Below are 21,940 nucleotides of genomic sequence, written 5' to 3'. Positions count from 1 at the left end.
TTCTTCGGCCAGCCATGCTTGATGGTGTTGCACAGACTTTGCAGAGAGCTGTCTTTGTCAGTGTGTTCTCTGAGCTCTTGTAGTCGGTTGACTGAAATGACTTGGACAGCCATCACCTTGAATTCCTCCTTGTCTATAAGATCTTCCATTGTCACCTTTCTCGGAGCACGTGACAGTGTGTCAGCCAAATAGAGCTGCTTACCTTTTTTGTAAGTAAGAGTCAGATTGAACTTTTGCAGCTTCAGTACCATCCGCTGGAGTCGTACTGGAGCAGAATGTAGGGGTTTGTTCAGAATCGTGACAAGGGGTTGATGGTCTGTTTCCACCAAGACCGGTTTCCCGTAGATGTAGTCGTAGAACTTCTGACAGGCAAAAACCACCGCCAGTAGCTCTTTTTCAATCTGAGCATACCTCATTTCCTTTTCGGTGAGAGTGCGTGAGGCATAGCTAATAGGCTGGTCGTTCTGTAGACACGCTGCGCCCAATCCATATTGAGAAGCATCACACGTGATGGTCACAGGTTTATCTACATCAAAGTACCTCAGGACTGGTGGAAATGTGATGCAATTTTTTAGTGTGTCAAATGCCTCCTGTTGTTGCAGTGACCAGCACCAAGCTACATCCTTGTGGAGCAGCTGTCGTAGTGGTGCTGCCAGTTCACTGAAATTTGGAATGAATTTCCCGAGGTAGTTAGCCATGCCCAAGAAACGTTGTAAGGCAGCTTTGTCACTTGGCGGTGCCATCTCTGTAATGGCCTGTATTTTGGCTGGGTCTGGTTTCAATCCATGTTCTGTGAACAGGTGGCCCACGTAGCTGACTTCTCTAAGCCTGAACTTACACTTTTGTGGGTTAAGTTTCAGATTCACTTGCCGTGCTCTGTTTAAAACCTTCCTTAAGTTCTCATCGTGCTCCTTCTCCCCTTTTCCTCCAACGATGATGTCGTCTACAATTATGGCACATGGAAAGCCTGTGAAAATCTGTTCCATTGCCCGTTGGAACACCTCAGATGCCGAATTAATGCCAAAAGGCATGCGTAAAAAACGATATCTGCCAATGGGTGTTGCGAAAGCGGTGCACATGGAAGAGTTGTGGTCTAGCTTAATTTGCCAAAATGAGCTTTTAGCGTCAAGCACTGAGAAGACGATTGCGTTGGACATTTGTGAAGCTACTTCTTCCACTGTGCGCATAGGATGGTGAGGGCGCATAAGGGCTTGATTCAAGTCTCTTGGATCGATGCATATACGGATCTTGTCAGTGTTTTTCTTATGTGTGGCGACCATTGAGGATACCCACTGTGTGGGCTCTGAAACAGGTGTTATGACTCCCATTTTTGTCATGTTTTTCAACTCTGCTTCTACTTTGCCCCGCATTGCCACAGGTATTCGGCGAGGGGGCCGGACTACTGGAGTGATGTCTGGGTTGATCTTCATTGAGTATTTCACAGGTAAGGTGCCTAGCTCGTCATCAAACAAGTCAGCATACTCTGTGAATATTTCTTGTGACAGGTTTTGATTCTTGTTGAGATCGATTTCATATAGTTCTTCTTTGATAGATATCAAGTTCAGTTTTAAACAGTCTGGCTGGCCCAGCAATGATTTAACATTTTTGTCAACAACATGAAATTGCAACAGGTATGATTTTTGTTTGCTATTTAAGCATTGCAGCATTACAGTTCCTTGTGTTCGAATCACAGTGCCTCCGTAAGCCACCAATGTTGCCTTTGACTTTTCGTGAATTTTCTCATTTTTTCTTACTGCTTGGTATGTTTCGGATGAAATGACATTGCACTTGGCTCCTGTGTCAATTTTAAGCTCAAGGGGCTTGCCATTTACTGTCAGGCTGCAATGTATCTCCTGCTTGTTAGCCATACGATGACTGACTGCATCTACTTCACTGGCACCAAGACATAACCCGTCGATGTGAAATGACTCCTCGCTGCTGTCTGTGTTTTCATCAGTGATCTGATAAATGGATTTGGAATAGTCTTTTGATGCAGATCTGCACTGGGACTTGAAATGATTAAACTTTTTACAACGGTGACATTGTTGTCCGAAAGCTTTGCATTGATCACGCTTTGCTGGATGATTTTCACCACAGTTTTTACAGTTAACAATGTTCTTTGTCCCGCTCGCGTATTTTTGTTGCGGTAGCTGCGGGTGCACAACGGCTTTTCTCTCTTTCGCGTGAAAACGGACTGCATCAACGCTCGTGTGCCCGCTACGCGGTGCAGCTAGCACCTTCGTGTGCTGTTCTGTTAATTCGCTGATTTGGCATATTTTGATCGCTTTCACAAGAGTTAGATCACTTTCTCTGAGCAGCACTCTTCTTACGCTATCATTGTCTATGCCGCACACCAGTCTATCTCTGATTAATTCGTCTGTGAGCGCACCAAACTGGCATGTTTTTGCTTTGTTTCTTAGTGTACTCACGTAAGCCTCGATGGTTTCCTCTGGTTTTTGATTTCTGGTATTAAACGAGTGTCTTTCCATGGTCATGTTTGTCTCCGGATTGCATACTTCTCTGAATTTTCGCTTTAAACATTATGGATTCTCTCTCGACTCCGCTGGTGTGATTATATCTTGTCCATTAGCAGCCAGTATTGCTGGAGCATATGTGAATGAACGCTCTCTTTCGATCGCATCTGATCCCGCAAGATTGAGGAGAATGTAGGCTTTAGTTTTATCTGGCTTTTCGCTGTGGGCTGCTGCGATGAATATGTCAAATTCCAGTTCGAATCTTCGCCAGTTTTCTGCTATGTTTCCGTCGAAAATCAGCGGGTCTGGTCGGCGAAATCCTTCGGCCATTATGTCCTTTTTATATTCCTTCCTGCTTTTGTAGTTTCACTTCTGACACCATGTAGTTCGTTATAGAAATAGAGACGTTTGGATGCCGAGAAACAACTTGTTTATTAGCTCACCAGGGGAGCAACTTAACAGCACGTGCCTCCAGTATACAAAATGTGTATTACCACCAGGGGGCACTCCAGAACCACATATGAACATAGCTTTCTAATACACAGCCTATATGCAATAGATTGCATATCATCATTTATCTACAGTTCTCTTTTCAGATGAATGTAAATTTTGCATTTAATTTGCAAATCAAGGTGCCAGAGTCTGGAGGAAAAGTGTAGAAGCACAGAACCCAAGTTGCTTGAAGTCCAGTGTAAAGTTTACATAGTCTCAGATGATTTGTGATGCCTTGTCATCTGCTGGTGTTAGTCTACTGTGCTTTATCAATTCCAAAGTCAATGCAGACATCTACTAGGAGATTTTAGAGTACTTTATGCTTCTGTTTGCTGACAAGAATGTTGGAGAGGCAGATTTCCTTTTGCAGCAGGTCTTAGCACTTGTTCACAGTGCCAAAACTATTTCTAACTGGTTTGCTGCCCATTAATTTTCTGTTCTTGATTGGCCAGCCAACTTGTCTGACCTGAACACCATGGATAATCTATGGTGTATTGTCAAGAGGTAGATTAGAAACATCCAATCAAACAATACAGACGAGCTGAAGGCCGCTATCAAAGCAACCTGGGCTCCAATAACGCCTCAGCAGTGCCACAGACTGATCGCCTCCATGCCACGTAATTTGCGTATAAGGAGCCCCATCCAAGTTTTGAGTGCATCATTTAATATTCTTTTGAGATCTTTCTTTTTTTTAGAAACTTGATTTTTCATTATTTTGAGCTATGAAATCGTAGCCATCAGAAAAAAAAACCTATTGAAATATTTCACTTTGTGTGTAATGACTTTAGAAATAAGAAAGTAAGCTTTTTGGAATTAATTTACAATCGAAAAAGATCTTGAAACAAAAAAAGAGCATATCCTTCAAGGTTTAGTTAAAGGGGAGGTAACACACACAGTTTCTGCCAATCTTTACATTAATCTTAAATACTCCGCCCCGGATATTCGGTTATAAAAGTAACGCGTGGTGCTGCATTCATTCTCCTTTTGGTCTTCGGAGCCTTCGCATCTCTTGCTGACATATGCTACAATTATTGCTCGATTACTACAACGTTGTGCAGCAGATTGTCCCCTTGTCAGTGAGTTCCCCTGGCCATCTCGGCAGTCAACTAGAAGTGTTAAAAAGAGCAAATTTCTCCAGCACGGCATGTCCCGCTGTGCTCGTGGGTGCAAGGCACTCATCGAGGAGGGGGACGGACACAATGTCTGCCTCAAAGTGTCTGGGCCTCCGGCACGCTGAGGTGGCGTTCGTGGACCCGTTATGCCTGCAGCGGGCAGTTGGCGATCCAGACCTTGCTGTCACGGGTGGCTGTGTTCTTTAGGTAATCTTCCTGTTCCTTGACAGCAGTGGCGTTTGCCCTGCTATCCACTACAGTGAGCATTGGGGGTGATATGATGATAACCGTGTGCCTCAATCCGTCAGCCACTGGCTCACTGTTCTTTCGCAGGGGAAGACCACATTGTGGCATCCAAGACCAGACCTCAGGAACCTCCATGTCTGGCTCTTAGACGGGACGAGGAGATCCTGAGTTGCCTACCCCCGGCGGTGATTGAGACCATCACTCAAGCTAGGGCCCCTGCCACAAGGCTGCTAAAAGCCTTTAAGTGGCACCACATCTCGCCCTGGTGCTCTTCTCGAGGAGAAGACCCGCGTAGTTGCCCGATCGGGAGCATGTTGTTCTTCCTGCAAGAGAGACTTGAAAGCAATCCATCCCCTTCCACAATGAAAGTGTATGTAGCCGTCATTGCCGCTGTAGGGTCTGGTCTGACCAAAGGTTACTATTTTTGTGTATGAAATTCCTTTCCCGGGAGGGGCTTCCGGGTGACCGCTGGCGCTATTAGCTGCCGCTACTCAGGGAGGGAATTTTTAAAACTGTATTGCTTCAAAATCTTCCTGCACTTATGAATGCATGGATACATCTATGAACTGCTTAAAATCATTATAAGGAGTCTGACCTGTGTATCCACACTGTTTCCGCGAGATTGTACGCTGGTTGATCTACCTGTGTAGGCTATTGACTGCCGGTTACTGACTGTTCTCTGTGGTACAGTTGGCACGCAGTTCAACTATGAAGATTACTGAACTACTGGTGTGGATGAACTACATCTGGATCGTCCTTTCTGCATTATACCTCTCGGTGGCATGAACGATGCTCCAGTATTCGGCGGCGGAACTTATCCAGCTCCGTTTGCGTCCTTTTAATCTTCTGTCAACTCCACATCTTCCCTTGGATATTGTGTACATACCACGTCAGAAATCTATACATCGCGGGTCTCGGCGGAGTTATGACATTGATGAGTCGTGTCAAATACGATCCTTTTGGTCATCTAAACCACGCTCGCCGGGGAGGCTTACACGGACTGTTGATCACAGTGTATTAACCAACCCGGCCAGATCGGTTGGCAACGATCCTGGTAAAAACAATTTCTTCTTTGGATTACTTAATATACGATCACTTTCCACTGAAGGACCCCTGGTGTACGATCTACTGACCGACGGTGAGTTTGATTTTTTATGTTTAACTGAGACATGGCAGAAAACAGATGACTTTTTCCATCTAAACCAGTCTGTTCCCCCAGGATATAGTTATGTCTGCAAATCTCGTGCTACGGGAAGGGGAGGGGGGCTAGCAATACTTTATAAAGAGAAATTTAAGGTATCTCAGTTAACTGTGTCTACATATTCTTCTTTTGAATCAGTGGCCTTAAAAATTAATGGTGTGATTCCTACCATCCTTTTAACTATCTAACGCCCTCCCAAAATCAATAATACCTTTTTTACTGAACTATCTGAACTCTTGACTCATCTATGTTCCATATCTTCAAATGTTATTCTTCTGGGAGATTTTAACATTCATGTAGATAACGTCAGTAATGTATTTACAGGTGAATTTTTATCATGTTTGGATTGCTTTGGTATACAACAATTTAACACATTGCCCACTAATTCTAAGGGGCATACTCTTGATCTTGTTTGCTGCTCTGGTTTAACACCTTTGAATTGTACTGTTTCTGATTTATCCATATCAGATCACTTTCCGGTGTCATTTTGTGCCAAATTGGCCATTTTTAAGGTAAACCTGTGTCGCTCGATTACATTTCGGAATATTAAGAACATTGATCTGCCTACTTTTGCTGATGAACTTGCCATCTTTTCCAGTAAACCTGATTTCTCTACTGTTGATGAACTGGTAAAATATTATGATGATGGACTAAACATGATTTTAAATGAATTTGCACCTATGAAAACACGAACTGTTTCATTTATACATTCGGCTCCTTGGTTTACACCTGAACTGCGTGAACTTAAAACTATAGGCTGTAGGTTAGAGCGGCTGTACCACAGGTCTGGCCTTTCTGTTCATAAAGAGATGTACACTAAACATATTCTAAATTACAAAAAAGCTCTGACTAGAGCTAAATCTGATTACTACTCCAACACAATTGGAGTTAGCAATGGGAACTCCAGGTCTCTCTTTTTGGTGGTAAACAATATTCTGAAACCACCTGATTCTTTGCCATCTGATATGTATTCCACTGACTTATGTGATCGCCTTTTGACTTTTTTTACATCTAATTACTTACTGGTATTATCAACAATGCCTCCTGTCAGCCTATCACTCACGCACCTCCCCACACTGTTTTTTTCTATCTTTACACTACCAACTACTTCAGAGATTGTGGGTTTGATGGGTAAACTTAAAGCTTCAACTTGTCAATTAGATCCTCTGCCAACTCCTTTAGTGAAAGCTTGTTTACCAGCCCTTTTGCCGTTGATTACAAAAATTGTTCATGCCTCACTTGCTTATGGTTTTGTATCTCCATCTCTTAAATCTGCTATTATCACACCCATACTTAAGAAGCCAGGGGGTGATCCATTTAATTTTGACAATTTCCGTCCAATTTCAAATTTACTATTTATCTCTAAGGTAGTGGAAAAAAGCATTGCAATTCAAATTCATGAGCATCTCTCCAATAATAACTTGTATGAACAATTCCAATCTGGTTTTCGTCCCCACCACAGCACTGAGACTGCCCTTATCAGAATAACTAATGATCTACTGATGGCAGCTTACTCTGGGTTTTTAACCATACTTGTCCATCTCGACTTGAGCGCTGCCTTTGATACTGTCTCACATCAGATACTCCTTGACAGGTTAATCTCAACTGGTATTACTGGCACTGCTCTGTCTTGGTTTAGGTCATGTCTATCTGGACGCAGTCAGCGCATTCAATTAAAAGGTTTTAGTTCAAGAATATCGACAGTCACCACTGGTGTTCCCCAAGGTTCTGTTTTGGGCCCGCTTCTTTTCATTATCTATGTGCTCCCTCTTGGTAATATTCTAAGGAAATATGGTATCCATTTTCACTGTTATGCGGATGATACCCAACTTTACCTGTCTGCCAAACCCACCAGATCTTTTCCTCCGCCATCTTTGTCAAGCTGTTTGGCTGAAATTAAAGTTTGTCTATCAGCGAACTTCTTGAAGTTAAATGGCAATAAAACTGAGGCTCTGATTATTGGCACAAAATCTGCTGTGTCTAAATCAAACTGCTTTTCTTTATACATTTACAAATTTTGAATTTTTTTCCTTTTCTGAGGTCAAAAGTTTGGGTGTCATCATGGATGGCACACTATCCTTCAAAGCACACATTAATAATATCACACGAATTGCATATTTCCATTTGCGCAATATCAACCGCCTACGTCCCTTTCTCTCAAATAGTCATACTGCAGTTCTTATCCACGCACTAGTCACCTCACGTATAGACTACTGTAATGCTTTTCTCACAGGAATTTCCTCTAAATTGCTGTATAAGCTCCAGTTGGTTCAGAATTCTGCAGCTCGTGTTCTCTCTAGAACACCCTATACTGACCACATTTCTCCAGTTCTCCAGCAGTTGCACTGGCTTCGAGTAAAGTATAGAGTTGAATTTAAAATCTTGCTACTCACTTATAAGGCACTTCATAATCTTGCACCAAAATACCTTACTCACCTTCTCCATGTTTACACTCCTTCTCGTGCACTCAGATCTTCTTCTTCAATTTCTCTTGTTGTACCTCGGATCCGACTTACCACCATCAGTGCTAGGTCCTTTAGTTATGCTGCCCCCCGCCTATGAAACTCTCTTTCTCTGAATGTTCGCAATAGTGAGTGCTTGCTTACTTTTCAAACGCGTCTAAAAACATATCTTTTTAAACAGGCTTTTGTATAACATGTTTTACTGAGACTTATCTGCACTGTACATGTATATGCTGTTGGTTTGTAGTTTGTTTTGTTTTATGTGATCTGTATATTGCTTGTGAGGCAACCCTTGGGTGTTTTGAAAGGCGCCATGAAATAAAATGCATTATTATTATTATTATTACTATTTGGGATTGTGGAAACTGTTCCATTCATGGGCGTAGGTTTGGTCTCAGCTTTGGTGGGGACACCCCCCCCGGAAATATTTTATTGTAAGTTACCGGTGCTTTTATGGCGATTTCCTTTTTTATTTCAGACTGTTGGCAATACAGAATATCACAATAGAGAAGTGAATCTACTTCATCTCATTATTTTGTATCCTGACCCCGTCATATAATATAATAACCTTTTTCTATTGTAAACACTATTTACCCTCCAGTACCTCTAACAAATACTCACACTCATGTTAATACATGGGAATGTGAAATGCTGAACAACCATACGATTTATTATCAAGCAAACATAATTTACTATGTACGTAAGTAGCCTATTTATACTTCATTAATTTTGTAGACTATCCTATGGCTAGCAAGTTTAAACTACCAGATAGTGTTTTTTGGATATTATCATTCAAATAATGATTCATTATATTTGAATAACCAACAGTGCTAACTTTTGCCTTTTTAACAATGTGTCTAGCGATGCAATGACAGTCCTTCATTAAACTGTGGGTGGTTTCCCTTTTATTTCTCTGCATGTAGGGTAGGTTACACTCACAAATACATAAACAGAATGTAGAAATGAAAAATGAACGCAAAGATCCAAATTGCAGTTCAAAGGAGCTTGCTAAATATTGGTGGGGACAAATTTGTCATCTCAAAATATTTATTGGGACTAGTACCTAGCGTCCACCCTAAACCTACGCCCATGGTTCCATTGCAGTGAAACGGATTTGGCGCAACTTTCTCTATCTGCAAAATTTGTTCAATGTTCGAGGGCACTGGCTCAGGGCATCTCTCTGACAGACATATGCAAAGCTGCGGATTGGGCTACTCCCAATATCTTCGCGAGGATTGACAGCCTCCGTGTGGAACCGGTGTCAGCCTGAGTCTTGCATGGTACCACCAGGTGAGACCGGTGGCCGGTGGTGTGTACGCCTGCGAAAGCGCCTCCCCCCCTTTAGGGTGGTCAGTGCACTATTCAGCCTCCCTTCTTCTCCCGCATTTGGGTGAAGAATAGGCATTCCCTCCATCACTACGTACTCCTTGGGGTGGATTAGGCGGAGCAACCCTGCCCCCTTAGGCCGGGGTGTTACCTGAGCATCTAGCTTGCTCTAACTAAACCTAGTGCTCCACACGAACTAACCCCAACAGGGCAGTTCAGTCTGATACCTGTATATCCTCATGATCTGGCTCCCATGCTGGAAGCCATGGCGTTTTCGTAGTAACCCCATTCTGCCGACACAACGTCAAGAGACTGACAGAAAGGGAATGTCTCGGTTACATGTGTTACCTCCGTTCCCTGATGGAGGGAAAAAGACGTTGTGTTCTTCATGCCACAACACTGGCCACTCGCTGCAGCAGTAGAGACACGATTCTCAGCAAAAAAGGTGAATGAATGCAGCATGCCGTCTTCCTTTTATAAACAGATATCCATGGCGGAGTCTGGCATGTAAATTTAATTAGCCAATTTCATTGGCCTTTTCAAGTCAGTCAGAGACGATAGGTTCTCAAGTCAAACCCCATTCTGTCGACACAACGTCTCGTTCCCTCCACCAGGGAACGGAGTTTACATACGTAATCGAGATGATTCACTATATGTGGTTTGTGTGGTTTACGTAATGCACGTACATGCCGATTGCCAACAATACACAGACATATGACTTAATTGGACTTAGTTCAAAGTTCATGTCCGGCATTTTATAGCGCTGGGACTGCTCCATCTATCAGTTTTAAAAGATCTTCAAATCCAGTTTTTTAATCCATCGTTTATATACAGTAAAATTCCTTACCGAAATGCAACTAACAAACACAGCTGAACAACAAAGTGCATTGATGGGCGTGCTCTTTTTGGTTGACCCGTGGGTTTGCTCTTTTTCTTGCCCTTACTGGTTGATGTGTGGGCGTGCATTTCCAGTAGAATTATCAAATAAGGGACTAAGTTGTTACACAAGGGAATTTCATGCCTTCCGAAACCTATACAAACCCTGGGGGGGGGGGGGTTCGAACACAAAATTACTACCTGATATGTCCAACTCGGTTTTTGACAATTTGACCATAAGCATGAGAAGCCAGCATGTTTAACATTTTAAAGAAGTCAGAATGCATGAAACACTGTTCCACCACCACTTTAACCACAGATCTAATTTCTCATTTCTTTAACCCATTAAAAAAAACTTGGGGCGATGGAACCAGAAGTGCTAAAATGCTTACTCGCTTCTGAGTTTTGCATACAAAAAATGTCATGTCTGCAGCTCCATATTGGCAACCAGTGCAGTGTTGACAGAACTTGGCTTATATGATCACTCTTTCTTTTTTAAGCGATAGTTCACCCAAAAATGTAAAAAAAATTACCAATAACTCACCCTCAGATTGTCCCAACCCTGTATACATTTCTTTGTGAAATTTTCAGTTCAGGGGCACCATTGACTACCATTGTAGAAACAATTATTGTATAAATGTTTTCACTGTTGAACACAAAAGAAGACTACCATTGTCATTTTTTTCTACTATTTAGTCAATGGTGCCCCAGAACTGAAATTAAAAAAAAATTCTTCAGCAGAACAAAATAATTTTACAGATTTGGGACAATATGAGGGTGACTTTTAATTATCCCATAAACATGATAAACACATTTTCAAAACGAAACATTCTGGATCTGGAATCCCCTAAATCGATTCTTAATGTGTGTGCTTCAGATGTGAATATTTTCTGTAATTCGCTTCTTGTCCTGAACATGTTAATATTTTTCGCATTACAAACAGTTTTAAAAGTTTTTACAGTAATATGTATTTTGCAGTTCCCTAATTCTGTGTATATCTATTTTATATTTTCTACATTTTAATTAACCCTGTTTTTTCCTTTTTCACCCAGGCCTGATGCTGACTACAATATGGTAACAAGCAAGTGGCCAGTGGTTTGGGTAAAAATCTCATCCAGCTGGGTCTGTCTCACGTTATACACCTGGTCTCTATTTGCTCCTATGATACTCACCAACAGAGACTTCACCTAGTTATTGTTTTCCACATCTCTGCAGTGTAATTACTTTATCCTTAAACTTGTAATGAACTAATGTCTTAGTAAAAAACAATTTAGGAACCACTTTGCCTATTACCCTCAGCATTTGGTATGCAATAATGAATTGAATGTAGTTAATTATCTTTGTTCCTGTGAAACACAAATTGCCTGTGATTGTATAAAGGGTAAACATACCTAAGCTCACATACCCATTAAGCACACATCCATCTTTGAGCTTCGATATAAATCTTAAACAATTGATGTGTTTGTTAATACTCCTTTAATTTTAAATAACTCAGACTCTTACACACTAAGAGATGGGTGTCCATGTGTTTATACTGTCTGGTGCTCCTCCTGAAAACTTTGACCAAAAAATTGCTTTTAAAATGTGCAGTTTTTAGACATTCAAACATTGAGGGTAAGAATTTCATTTTTTTAACTTTTGCATAATATCACCTAAAATAATTACATTCAAAGAATTGTTTTAGCAACATGGAGCTGAAGCTACAGAGCTCTCTAGCTGTATAAGATTGTGTACTACACTATTATATTACTTTACAGGTGTTACTTTACAATCCAGAATATTATACATTTACAGGTTATTGTTAGCCTGTGGTTTCACACTGCTGTCATTATACTTTCAAAATTTTACATTATTTAAAGGTGAGCTTAAACGGTGCACTACTTTGAAAATCTGCTTCGCTGTCTGGCCTCAAGTCAAAATAAAGTTGCATCTCCACTGTCAGGCCTGTAGCACGGCAGCGCTGCTCTAAAACCACACCCTAAACATGCCTCTATGGACCAAATGTCACGCAAAGCGGAAAAAGGATAAAGTTTAGTCAGACATGAGAGAAGTTGGATTGCAATCACATCATTACAAAACGAACGTAACAGAGGAGAAATAGGCTGCTGTTTGTTTTTTTATTTTTAGTCTTTGCTTGGTAGAGAGAGGAGTGTGTTTATGAAAAAAGTATTAAGAGCGCGATCCACAATGAAAAGCTCTCTGCATAAATAAGTTCATGCAGCAACAACACTTGTAAGATATATATATATATATATATCTACAACATAAATAATTTGAAATAGGGTTTTGGTGTACATTTGCTTTGTGACCTAAACTCAGTTGTTTAATACAATTGCTGTTACATTAGATACATCAAATCAATAAGCAATCGTTGTTAACTGGCCCTGGCGCGCACTACCAAGCCCACTTCTGGCTCTATGGAAAGGCAGCTATTGAATATAGAGATATTTTAGTCTCACTAATTATTCACACATAAAACATGATCTACATGCCAGTTTCAAATCCATGAAACCTAATTCATTTGCATAAATTTTATGTAGGCGTATACATTCACAAAAAAAACATTCACATGCGTAAAAAGAAATTATATTCTCATAAAATACGTTTCACAAACGCTAAATACAATTCACACACGAACAACTGTGCACAAATATTTCGAAAGTTTAAAATGTACAATTTTATCATGGAATGTATTTTTTTTTTTTAAATGCATGTGAAACAGGCTACGCAAGTGTTTAGTACATCGTACAGGTTCTATGAAATCACTTTATAAATAGTCATTTTTGTGATTTACTGTGCTCTCCTTACTAATGTAAAGAACATTCTGTTAAAATATGAAAATTATTTTAGTGGTCTGCCTTTTTAGTAATTGACTCTGGCCGCATTTACACTGCATGTATAAAGTGACCCAATTCCGATGTTTTTCCTCCAATGTGGCACAGATCGGATATGACATAAACAGATAATGACATAAACAGTATAAACATACACTGACCTTTGTGTTTATATTTGTAAGAGGCCTATTATGTGCAGTCAAACACAGTTTGTGTTCACAAAAAACACGATAAAAAACTTTCTCAGACTTAAAACAAAGAGTATAAAAGTTGTGATGTTATAATTAACTCATGTAATTTGTAGGTAAATTATTTTTTAAATGTGAAATGCCCTGAAAAATGCTCTGATTTAATATCCTGTGCCTTTTATACAGTTGCAAAAATACCAACTCATTTTTACTTCGTTTAAATTTGTTTTGTGGCAAAGGGGGCATCATAATGGAATTATGCTTAGGGCACCAAAATGGCTAGCAGCGCCACTGGATTTATAACAGTAAAACATTAACAACGGGCATGATGACAAGGCATTAACGTTATAAAACACGATGGAAATATGAACTTACTTTAAAGACACGCACACAACTTTATAATCGATACAGTGCAACAGTTTAAACGTGCGTCCATCCGCATCACAAACCGCTTAACTGCAGAGGGCGGGAGCACTATCCCTGTAAAAACAATTACAGGGATAGTTCGCCCCAAAATGAAAATTCTTTCATGAGTTACTCACTCTCTAGTTTTTCCAAATCTGAGTGAATGTCTTTGTTTGTTTGAACACAGAGAAAGTTATTTGGAAGAATGCTTGTAACCAAACAGTTCTTGGACCCCATTGACTACCATAGTAGAACAAATGACAATGGTAGTAAAAGTGCCCCAAAAACTGTTTGCTGTCCTACATTCTTTCAAATATCATCTTTTGTGTTCAACAGAACATCACAAGTTATAAAGTAATTTTTCCTACTATGGTAGTCAAAAAACGGTGGGTCCAAAAACTGTTAGGTTCTAAGCATTCCTACAAATATATTTCTCTGTGTTTAAAAGAACAAACAAATCTTTACAGATTTGGTACAACTTGAAGGTGAGCTAATGATCACAGAATTTTTATTTTTGGGTGAACTGCCCCTTTAAGGGGAACACCTAAATCACACTATATTAGATCTCAATGAATGAAATATCCATGTTAAAACTCTTCACTTACATACTTTGCATAATGTTGTGAGAAGAAAATAATGTGAAAATGGTCAATGGAAGGCAAAATCATAAGCTCATTCATGGCAGAAATTACAGTAAAATCACTGTAAAAAATAAACAAAATACTGTCTGATGCAACTTATTTGAACTTCTTCACAGTTACTTATAATGTTAATCAGTAATGTGCATGGCCCCACGAGCCCGTATGAACTCCCAACTATGTCGGGCGTATGGTGTCCTGTGGGAACTCCTCCAAGACTAGGATCAGAGCATAAGTGAGCTACTGGACTGTCTATGGTGCTACTTGACTGCTTCAGATACATGAGATCGCAGAGGTTCTCAACCAGATTAAGGTCTGAGGAACATAAGGGCCAGTCAATGGCATCAATGCCTTCGTTGTCCAAAGACTTTCCGAGTGAGGAAAAAGCCGGGCATTATCATGTACCAGGAGGACTCTGTAAAGCACCAGCATTCCTTACCAGATTGATTGGTATTCCTGAAGGTTAACTGATTTGGTGTTAACCTGTGATGATTAAGTGTTCCCTTAATGTTTTTGAGCAGTGCATTTTAAACACCCTTCAGGTTTACATTTTAATATTCATGTAATTGAGAACTGACATTGACTTTATATAAGTTAGTGCTGAAATAGATAGACTAATAAAACTTTTAATTGTAGAGCACACTGTAGTCATAATTTTCTATGTATGCTTTTCAAGTACAATATATTAAAAACATGCAAAGATTTCTACTACAGCATTGAAAAACAAACTTTAAAGCAGGAGTATATAACTTTTATTAAAAACTTCATACAACTGATTATATTATGGAACAAAAGAAATGGTGCAAAGAACACATCTATGTTGAAAAAAACATTAATTTACTACTATGATGACGTTCATATCTTCCAACATCAATCTGCATTTTATACTTTCGATTCCAGATGACTTTATTCAGCAAAACATTAGGTGCACTGTTATCCAACCATAGACCTCTTCCGACCCCTCAATCGTACCTCATCCAGTTTCTTGATGACAGCAGGGGCCTTTTTAGTAGAAGCAGTGTAACTTTTTAATAGTCTCTCAAATAAAGTATCTGTGTTGGGATGAGTGCTAAGAAAAGCTTTCTCTAACACATACAAGTCAACTCCTTTATCTTCTGTCAATGCAGATATGTAACTCAATCCAAAGTCAATCAAAACCAGGTTGATGTTTTTGTGCTCGGCTTTAGTGAGCAGAAGCATGTTGGATGTTGTGAGGTCACCATGTATAACATCTTCGTCGTGCATCTGAGCTAGGATTTCACCAATCTTGTCAGCTAGAGTTTGGAGATGCTCTGGGCCTTGTGCTGCGGCTTGAGCTGATACAATGTAATCCCTTACTGATACTGAGTGAACAATATCTTCCAGGAATATGCAATGGTTGTTGTAGTCAACAAAATACACAACAGGTGCGTTGATACCTGGGACAGAAGAAATTAGCAAAATAAATTCAAAACATGAATTGTTTTCTCCCATTGCTGCACTTCATAATACATTCAACTACTGGAGTCATTTGGATTACTTTAATTAGGAGATTGCACCACGAATATTTTATTATTTTTATGTTACAGCTCAGTCTTGGAAAAACTGTAATTAAAATTTTTGCTAGATTTTAAAAAAATATATAGTGACACTATCATAATCTTAAATACTTTGTTTATTGTACCATACCCTGAGATGAGACTTCAAGCTTTAACAGGGGTGCCAGGTAAGACATTAAGTGGTGAATAATTTTTTTTAATTACTATTCATTATTTAAGGTTTGCATTTGTGTTTGGCTGAAGAATGGAAGTCATACATTAGCCATCCCAACATGAACTTTCATTTCAGGTAAACTGTTTCTTTAACATGAATGATTTTACCACAAGTCTTCTAATATAGTTGTTCCTCTTTTATTTCAACTAAGTGATAAAACAATTTATTTGAGTGTTTAACATGGTGTATACAGGCTCATTGACAGAAAGAATTTAGGTTCTGCAGAGTATGTTGACCAGGGCCATACGGAATCTGAAACGTTCTCCGCAGATCTGTGGGCTCGGATTCCATGCGGCCCTGATGATGACCAAGGCTGCCTTTCCCGATAATGTTGTCTTTACCTTAACTACAAGTATACCTTTTCTAGGTGTGTTCCCCAAAATATGGGTATTAGAAGGTTGCATAAATAACTATTTACCAGGTGCTGTTTAAGGGCGGAATCAAATATTCAATGCGGGACTGCTTACTGCATTATGTGAGATAGCAGTGTTCTTTATAAAAAAAAGCACTTAGAAACAGTAAAAAAAAAAGTGTGCAATTTGGATTGTTTTTATCAAATGAGTACTTATAATCAAACCCTGGAAATTTTTTATTTATTTATTTTTGAAAAGTATTTAATTTTGAAAAAAGTATGCTAACCTGCAACCCAAATGTATCATGCCTAGGGCTGGACTGATAAACAATATTATATCAAATCGCTATAAAATCACATCGATATCAATGATAAGCTATTGACATTTTAACTCGATATGGATTAATTTTACTGCAAATAATACGGCATAAATAAACTGACATGATATGTACTTTGTATATGATGTGCTAAGAAAACTCAACATGAGTAGGAAAACATTTGTTTGTTTATAGTTTAACGAAAGTTTATCTTTAGGCGAGCTGAGGAGAAACTTGCGTCGAAACGTGCGATGATGCTCGTCACGTTAGCTTTTTTATACAACTTTATAACTGTAAAACGTATAAAGCGTATCCCACATTGTATAAAGTCAGGCGGGTCTGCGCAAACTGTGCGCCCTCTTTATACAGCACGAGCTCCACAGTTATAAAGTCAGGCCAGTCTGTACAGAGGGAGCTTACATGCCGCTTATACTTGTTCATATTTGATCACAAAGTGATTTGCAGGACAGAGCAGCGGGAGTCACTTGACGAAAAGGAAACATTTGTTGGAATCATGATACCGGCTCACCATTGTGATGCCCGTCCATCGCCGATGACTGACATTTACATTTAGTCATTTAGCAGACGCTTTTATCCAAAGCGACTTACAAAGAGTTCGGGGAGGAATAAGCAATATGTCATACTAAGAGCAATAGTATAAATAGGTGCTGATTCAAAGTTACTAGTTTCAACAAAAGCTAGACCACTACCTGTTGAGAGAAGAAGGTTAGTGTACGACATATGTCTGTCAAGTGTTCGCCGAAGAGGTGTGTTTTAAGTAGTTTTTTGAAGGTTGTGAGAGATGTGGTTGACCGGACCGTATTGGGAAGAATGTTCCACCTGGAAGGAGTTGTGAAGGAGAATGAGCGAGAAAGGGATTAAGTGCCCTCATGAGAAGGCATTACAAGGCGCCGCTCGTTTGCTGAACGCAGGGTGATTGATGGGGTGTAGGAGTGTAGTAGGGTGTGAAAGTATGCCGGCGCAGATCCAGTGATAGTCCTGTGTGCAGTTTTGAGAAACGACAGACTTTATGCATATCTGTCAATTAAACCGCACAAACCAGAAGTTATAACACCCAACAAATGGAGCGGCTCTTCAAAGAATATAAATCAGATATTATATTTAATCGTCATGTGCACATTTTAGGAGAAATACGGTCCATTAGGGCAGGGCTCCAGACTGTGACCAAATGGTTGCCTTATGATACTAGTATTCGAGATGCATTTTTTTAAAAGAACTTATGTGCAACATGCAAATTTGGAATTAAGCTAAGAAGCCACGCCCATTGCAACCATTTACAACAACCCAGTCTATGGGATGTTCTTTTAGAGCCTCTTCTAATGTGGTAGCCTGTTTGCATGTTTCTACGATATCCTCGCTCGGAGCTACGACTAGCGATGCACCGATACCGATACCAGTATCGGGCCCGATACCAAGCTCAAAAAAATACCGGTACTTGTACTCGATCCTTAAAAAGTGGTATCGGTGCATTCCTAGCTCCGACCCATTAAATTTCGGCACAATGTTAAGTCAATGTGATTTTTCAGAGGTCATTTGACCCCCCATCGCACACCCCACACTTGATTGCTTATAAAAGTCATAGCACACCATTCCTCAATTGAGCCCTCATTATTATTATTATACGAAGTATGAGGCAATAATAATAGTGACCTTTTTTCAAAAGCATCACTGACAAGACGCTTAATTTATATCAATCCAAACATGGAATGGGATCAATTGCAATGCCAATAAAAGAGCCAATTGTTAATCGTTAAAGTCACGTTGTCACTGCTTAAGCTCCGGTTGCCATAGAAACATGATGTGCACATGAGGCTGCTGCTGACTGAGTCCTGACTGCGCTCGCTCGTGGGGGTTTTCACCTAATTTTACCAGTTGAAACTCACGTTACAAAACACAAACGGTGCTGAATTTTAATCGACTCGTGTTTTATAAAAAATATTAATAGACCCGGCTACCGAAGTAATAGGATTTGGACCCAATCCTAACCAGTTTAAATAGACATCTACATGGAGCCCAGCATTATGGATGATAATTCTGAAGGTGGCACTGACTATGCAATATCATGCTTTTAACAAAAAGCTTTAAGATAATTCCTAAATATGTACATCCGAGATACGAGTATAGAGGAAAACAACGTACATTTATTTATTCATTGTAAGACTGACAGGAATTGCCCAATTAAATCGATTTATTTGAATGACAGGTTTTAACATTTCGTTCAAAATATTACATCTTCATATCCCTTAGGAAAATAATCATGGTTTAACAATTTACTGTGGTTGGAGTATATGGAATAGCCAGTAAATAAAAGTAAGTAGGTCTACTACGTAGTTGTTTGCAGCATCACACTTACCTGCTCTCCTGCATCGAAGTATCGATCGCACTTCTTGCGCGGTTCGGCGGCGCGTCAATTTCTCGTCTACTGAAGGGTGGCGATATAATTTTGGGAATCTCTCTTTAATAATGACGGACCGTCCTAAAAACCTACTACGATACACGCGAGCTTCAGCGCCCTGTTTAATCATTTGTGCCTCGGCTAAATACGACGGGCCCTGTTTTCGTAGAACGTCTGGCTCCGCCATGTTTCGAGCACACTTCTTCCGGGAGTTCCTATCTTCAATTATTCGGATCAAAGCCACCCGTTCTTTCAAACCTGTCTGTCCTATTCCTGTTTTGTACCGTGGATTATTTCGTAAGAATAAATCAAAATTGCGGATAAACCTTAGAACATGGATGCGTTCGCGCGAGCCCTTCTAATTCTTTTAGGTGAAAGTTGGCATCCTGCGACTTGGTGCGTTGCTGCCATCTTCTGCCCCGGAGTATGGATTTTATTAGCACTAACTATTACCCAGCAAACACAAAGTTTTTACAACGTTTATCAAGGTTGCATTTTGGTTACAATTACGTAATGTTGCAGTGGGCCTACAACGTTTTAAAATAATTATTAAAGTGGTTAAAAAACGGAATTATCATGAATCCAAACCAGACCAAACTGGAACTTTTGTTTTAGTTGTTAAAAAAAGTAATCTCGTTGCAAGACGTTCAAAAAACCTTTTTTAATTTCCAATCTAAGATTTTATGCATTAAATAAAAAAAACAAATATAAATACCTTGAACATAAACACCAGTCTTAACAAAAATATTGACGACTAACTTGGTAAAACTACTCTAAACCGATTTCTGCAACTGGCCTACTTAAAATGATTTATGACCAGGAACAAACATTCAGTGAATTTAAGTCTTTAAGGACTAAAATGTTGTTTTTGATATGTAAAACATTTTTAGGCTTTTAAAGACGCGGAAACCCTGTATAACTAGTAGTACATTTAACTTTAATTAAATTTAGGATTAGATGAAATATACCAAGATTAGATTTCTACTACATTTACACTTACTGTATATTTAATAGTTCAATACACTGAAAATAAATTTATAGGGATAGTTCACCCAAAAATGAAAATTCTGTTCAGTCATTTACTCACCCTCAGGTTGTTCCAAATCTTTTGAGTTGTTCTGCTAAACACAAAGGAAGATATTTAGAAGAATGTCAGTATTCAAACAGATCTCATCCCCCATGTACTGTCATAGGGAAAATAAATACTATGGGGGTCAATGGGGGATGAGATCTGTTTGGTTACTGGCATTCTTGTAAATATCTTCATTTGTGTTTAGCAGAACAAATACATTTATAAAGATTTGGAACAACCTGAGGGTAAGTGAAAGATGAAAGAAATTTAGTTTTTGGGTGAACTACCACTTTAACGTATTAGTGTTTTTAAAATACTTTTTTAAAGTGCACTAAAGTACTTGTGAAGGATAAATACACTTAAATAAATAATGTATAACTTTGACACCTATATTTAGCTCAAATATTTTCATCTATAGATACTCGCTGGTATTGGAGTATGTTTTTTATTAAGTATACCTTATTTTTACCCAGATTTGTATAATCATTCTTTCTGCACTACTGGGCCCGTATCCCTAAAGATTCTGAGAACCCTCTCAGAGAGCTCCTAACTGAACCTAAAAATTCCTTGCCAGGAGTTTTAGCTTAGAAGTGATTCCAGAACATTTTCAGTGAACTTTGAGCAAGGAATGGATGGAAAATCCTATCTTAGTGAAGAGGTGTGGTTGACCCCGTTGCTAGGTATGAGTCATCATTTCAAAAGCCGTGATTGGTTGATCCTACAAGTTTGATGAAAAAGTTTTGGTGATAATGAGCAAAGGATGTACCCTCAAATCAATAAACATAATTATACACTCTAATCTTATGCAGACTGTAATTGTAAATAATATTTCACATTCAAGAAAATATCTGGAAAATGAATAGTAAGCTGTAGGGGTTATAGCCTAACATTATAATCTAAAATATGTGAAAACTTAAGCTCATTACACCCTGTTCAAATAATGATTCGTGTCTTATTTGCTCAGATTAATATCCTAGCTGGCATATTTTGTACTTTCACTCCCATATGGACCCCATTGAAAACAAGATGGCCTATCTCAAGGGGCTGTCCTTAATGAAGCAGAAATGCAGGCCCTTGAAATGCAGCAAAGGTAGGACACAGGGTTATTCATATCAACAGTGTTTATTCATTGCAGAAGCCATTTCATGTGTTATCCATAATCATTGTATTAAATTAATTTAATCAAAACAATAATTAAACTAGGCCTATGTATTTCTGTAGCATGGAGCCATCACAAGAACCGGGCCCATCAAGTTTGCCGACAAGATTGCCGCCTGAACCATCTGCAGCTGCTACTCAGGATAGCCTGGCGGATCAAACACCATTCCCATCCGCAGCCCCTGCTCCGTCAGCATCCCTGCAGGAGAGAAGATTGCAACTCACAATTTATGTGTTTGAACAACAAAAACAAAGTCCTTTCCCTTCAGGAGGAGTACTACCGCCTTAAAATTGAACACCTAAAAAATAAACCATTTAGAGATTGTGTTCTGTGTCTTGCATTTAACAATTGCAGGTGATGTGCAGTAAAACTGTGGTAGTTCTTAATACTCAAGTTCTCAAATGACATGGGGCTACAGCTTTCCTGAAATGTAAATTTGTGAAGTTTGCCCTGTAAGGCAGTCCACTCTGGGCTAGGTTCCCCTGTGGAATGTGAATATATTCTTCACCACCAGCCTCATCGTTGTCTTCATCCTTATCCTCATCGCCATCCTCCAGAGGTTCTGCAATCTGTCTAACCTTGCAAATATTGTGTAATATTGCACAGGCTATGATGACT

General features: G+C 39.4%; 2 protein-coding genes across 4 annotated transcripts in view; one reads left to right on the top strand and one right to left on the bottom strand.

Annotated features, from left to right (window-relative positions):
- serinc3 (serine incorporator 3) overlaps nt 1–12,129 on the top strand; it is a 54,937-nt gene extending 42,808 nt beyond the window's left edge. Inside the window, exon 11 of one of the 3 annotated variants that reach the window (XM_079482680.1) lies at nt 11,242–12,129. In XM_079482680.1, the coding sequence (XP_079338806.1) occupies nt 11,242–11,380 (139 nt within the window). In that variant the 3' untranslated portion in view covers nt 11,381–12,129. The remainder of the gene's footprint in view (nt 1–11,241) is intronic. The other 2 variants (XM_079482679.1, XM_079482681.1) reach the window with 2 other exon arrangements.
- A 2,863-nt stretch (nt 12,130–14,992) lies between these two features.
- tp53rk (TP53 regulating kinase) lies at nt 14,993–19,429 on the bottom strand. Its single transcript, XM_079482816.1, has 2 exons — nt 19,050–19,429; nt 14,993–15,672 (listed from the first exon to the last, which is right to left on the bottom strand). The coding sequence occupies exons 1-2, from the start codon at nt 19,276–19,278 to the stop codon at nt 15,188–15,190; spliced, it is 714 nt and encodes a 237-aa protein (XP_079338942.1). The 5' UTR covers nt 19,279–19,429; the 3' UTR covers nt 14,993–15,187.
- Nucleotides 19,430–21,940: the final 2,511 nt, after the last annotated feature.

This window comes from Barbatula barbatula, assembly GCF_947034865.1.
Source record: "Barbatula barbatula genome assembly, chromosome: 20".
NCBI lineage: Eukaryota > Metazoa > Chordata > Actinopteri > Cypriniformes > Nemacheilidae > Barbatula > Barbatula barbatula.
The sequence above is the reverse complement of the archived record's forward strand: the minus strand, read 5'-3'. Positions and strand labels throughout refer to the sequence as shown.

Bases quoted from the DNA above. Each gene is read 5' to 3' on its own strand.
- tp53rk (XM_079482816.1), bottom strand. From the start codon at position 19,278: ATGGCGGAGCCAGACGTTCTACGAAAACAGGGCCCGTCGTATTTAGCC. The intron at 15,673-19,049 runs GTAAGTGTGATG...CTTCTGTCCCAG, and splicing joins ACTTCGATGCAGGAGAGCAG to GTATCAACGCACCTGTTGTG.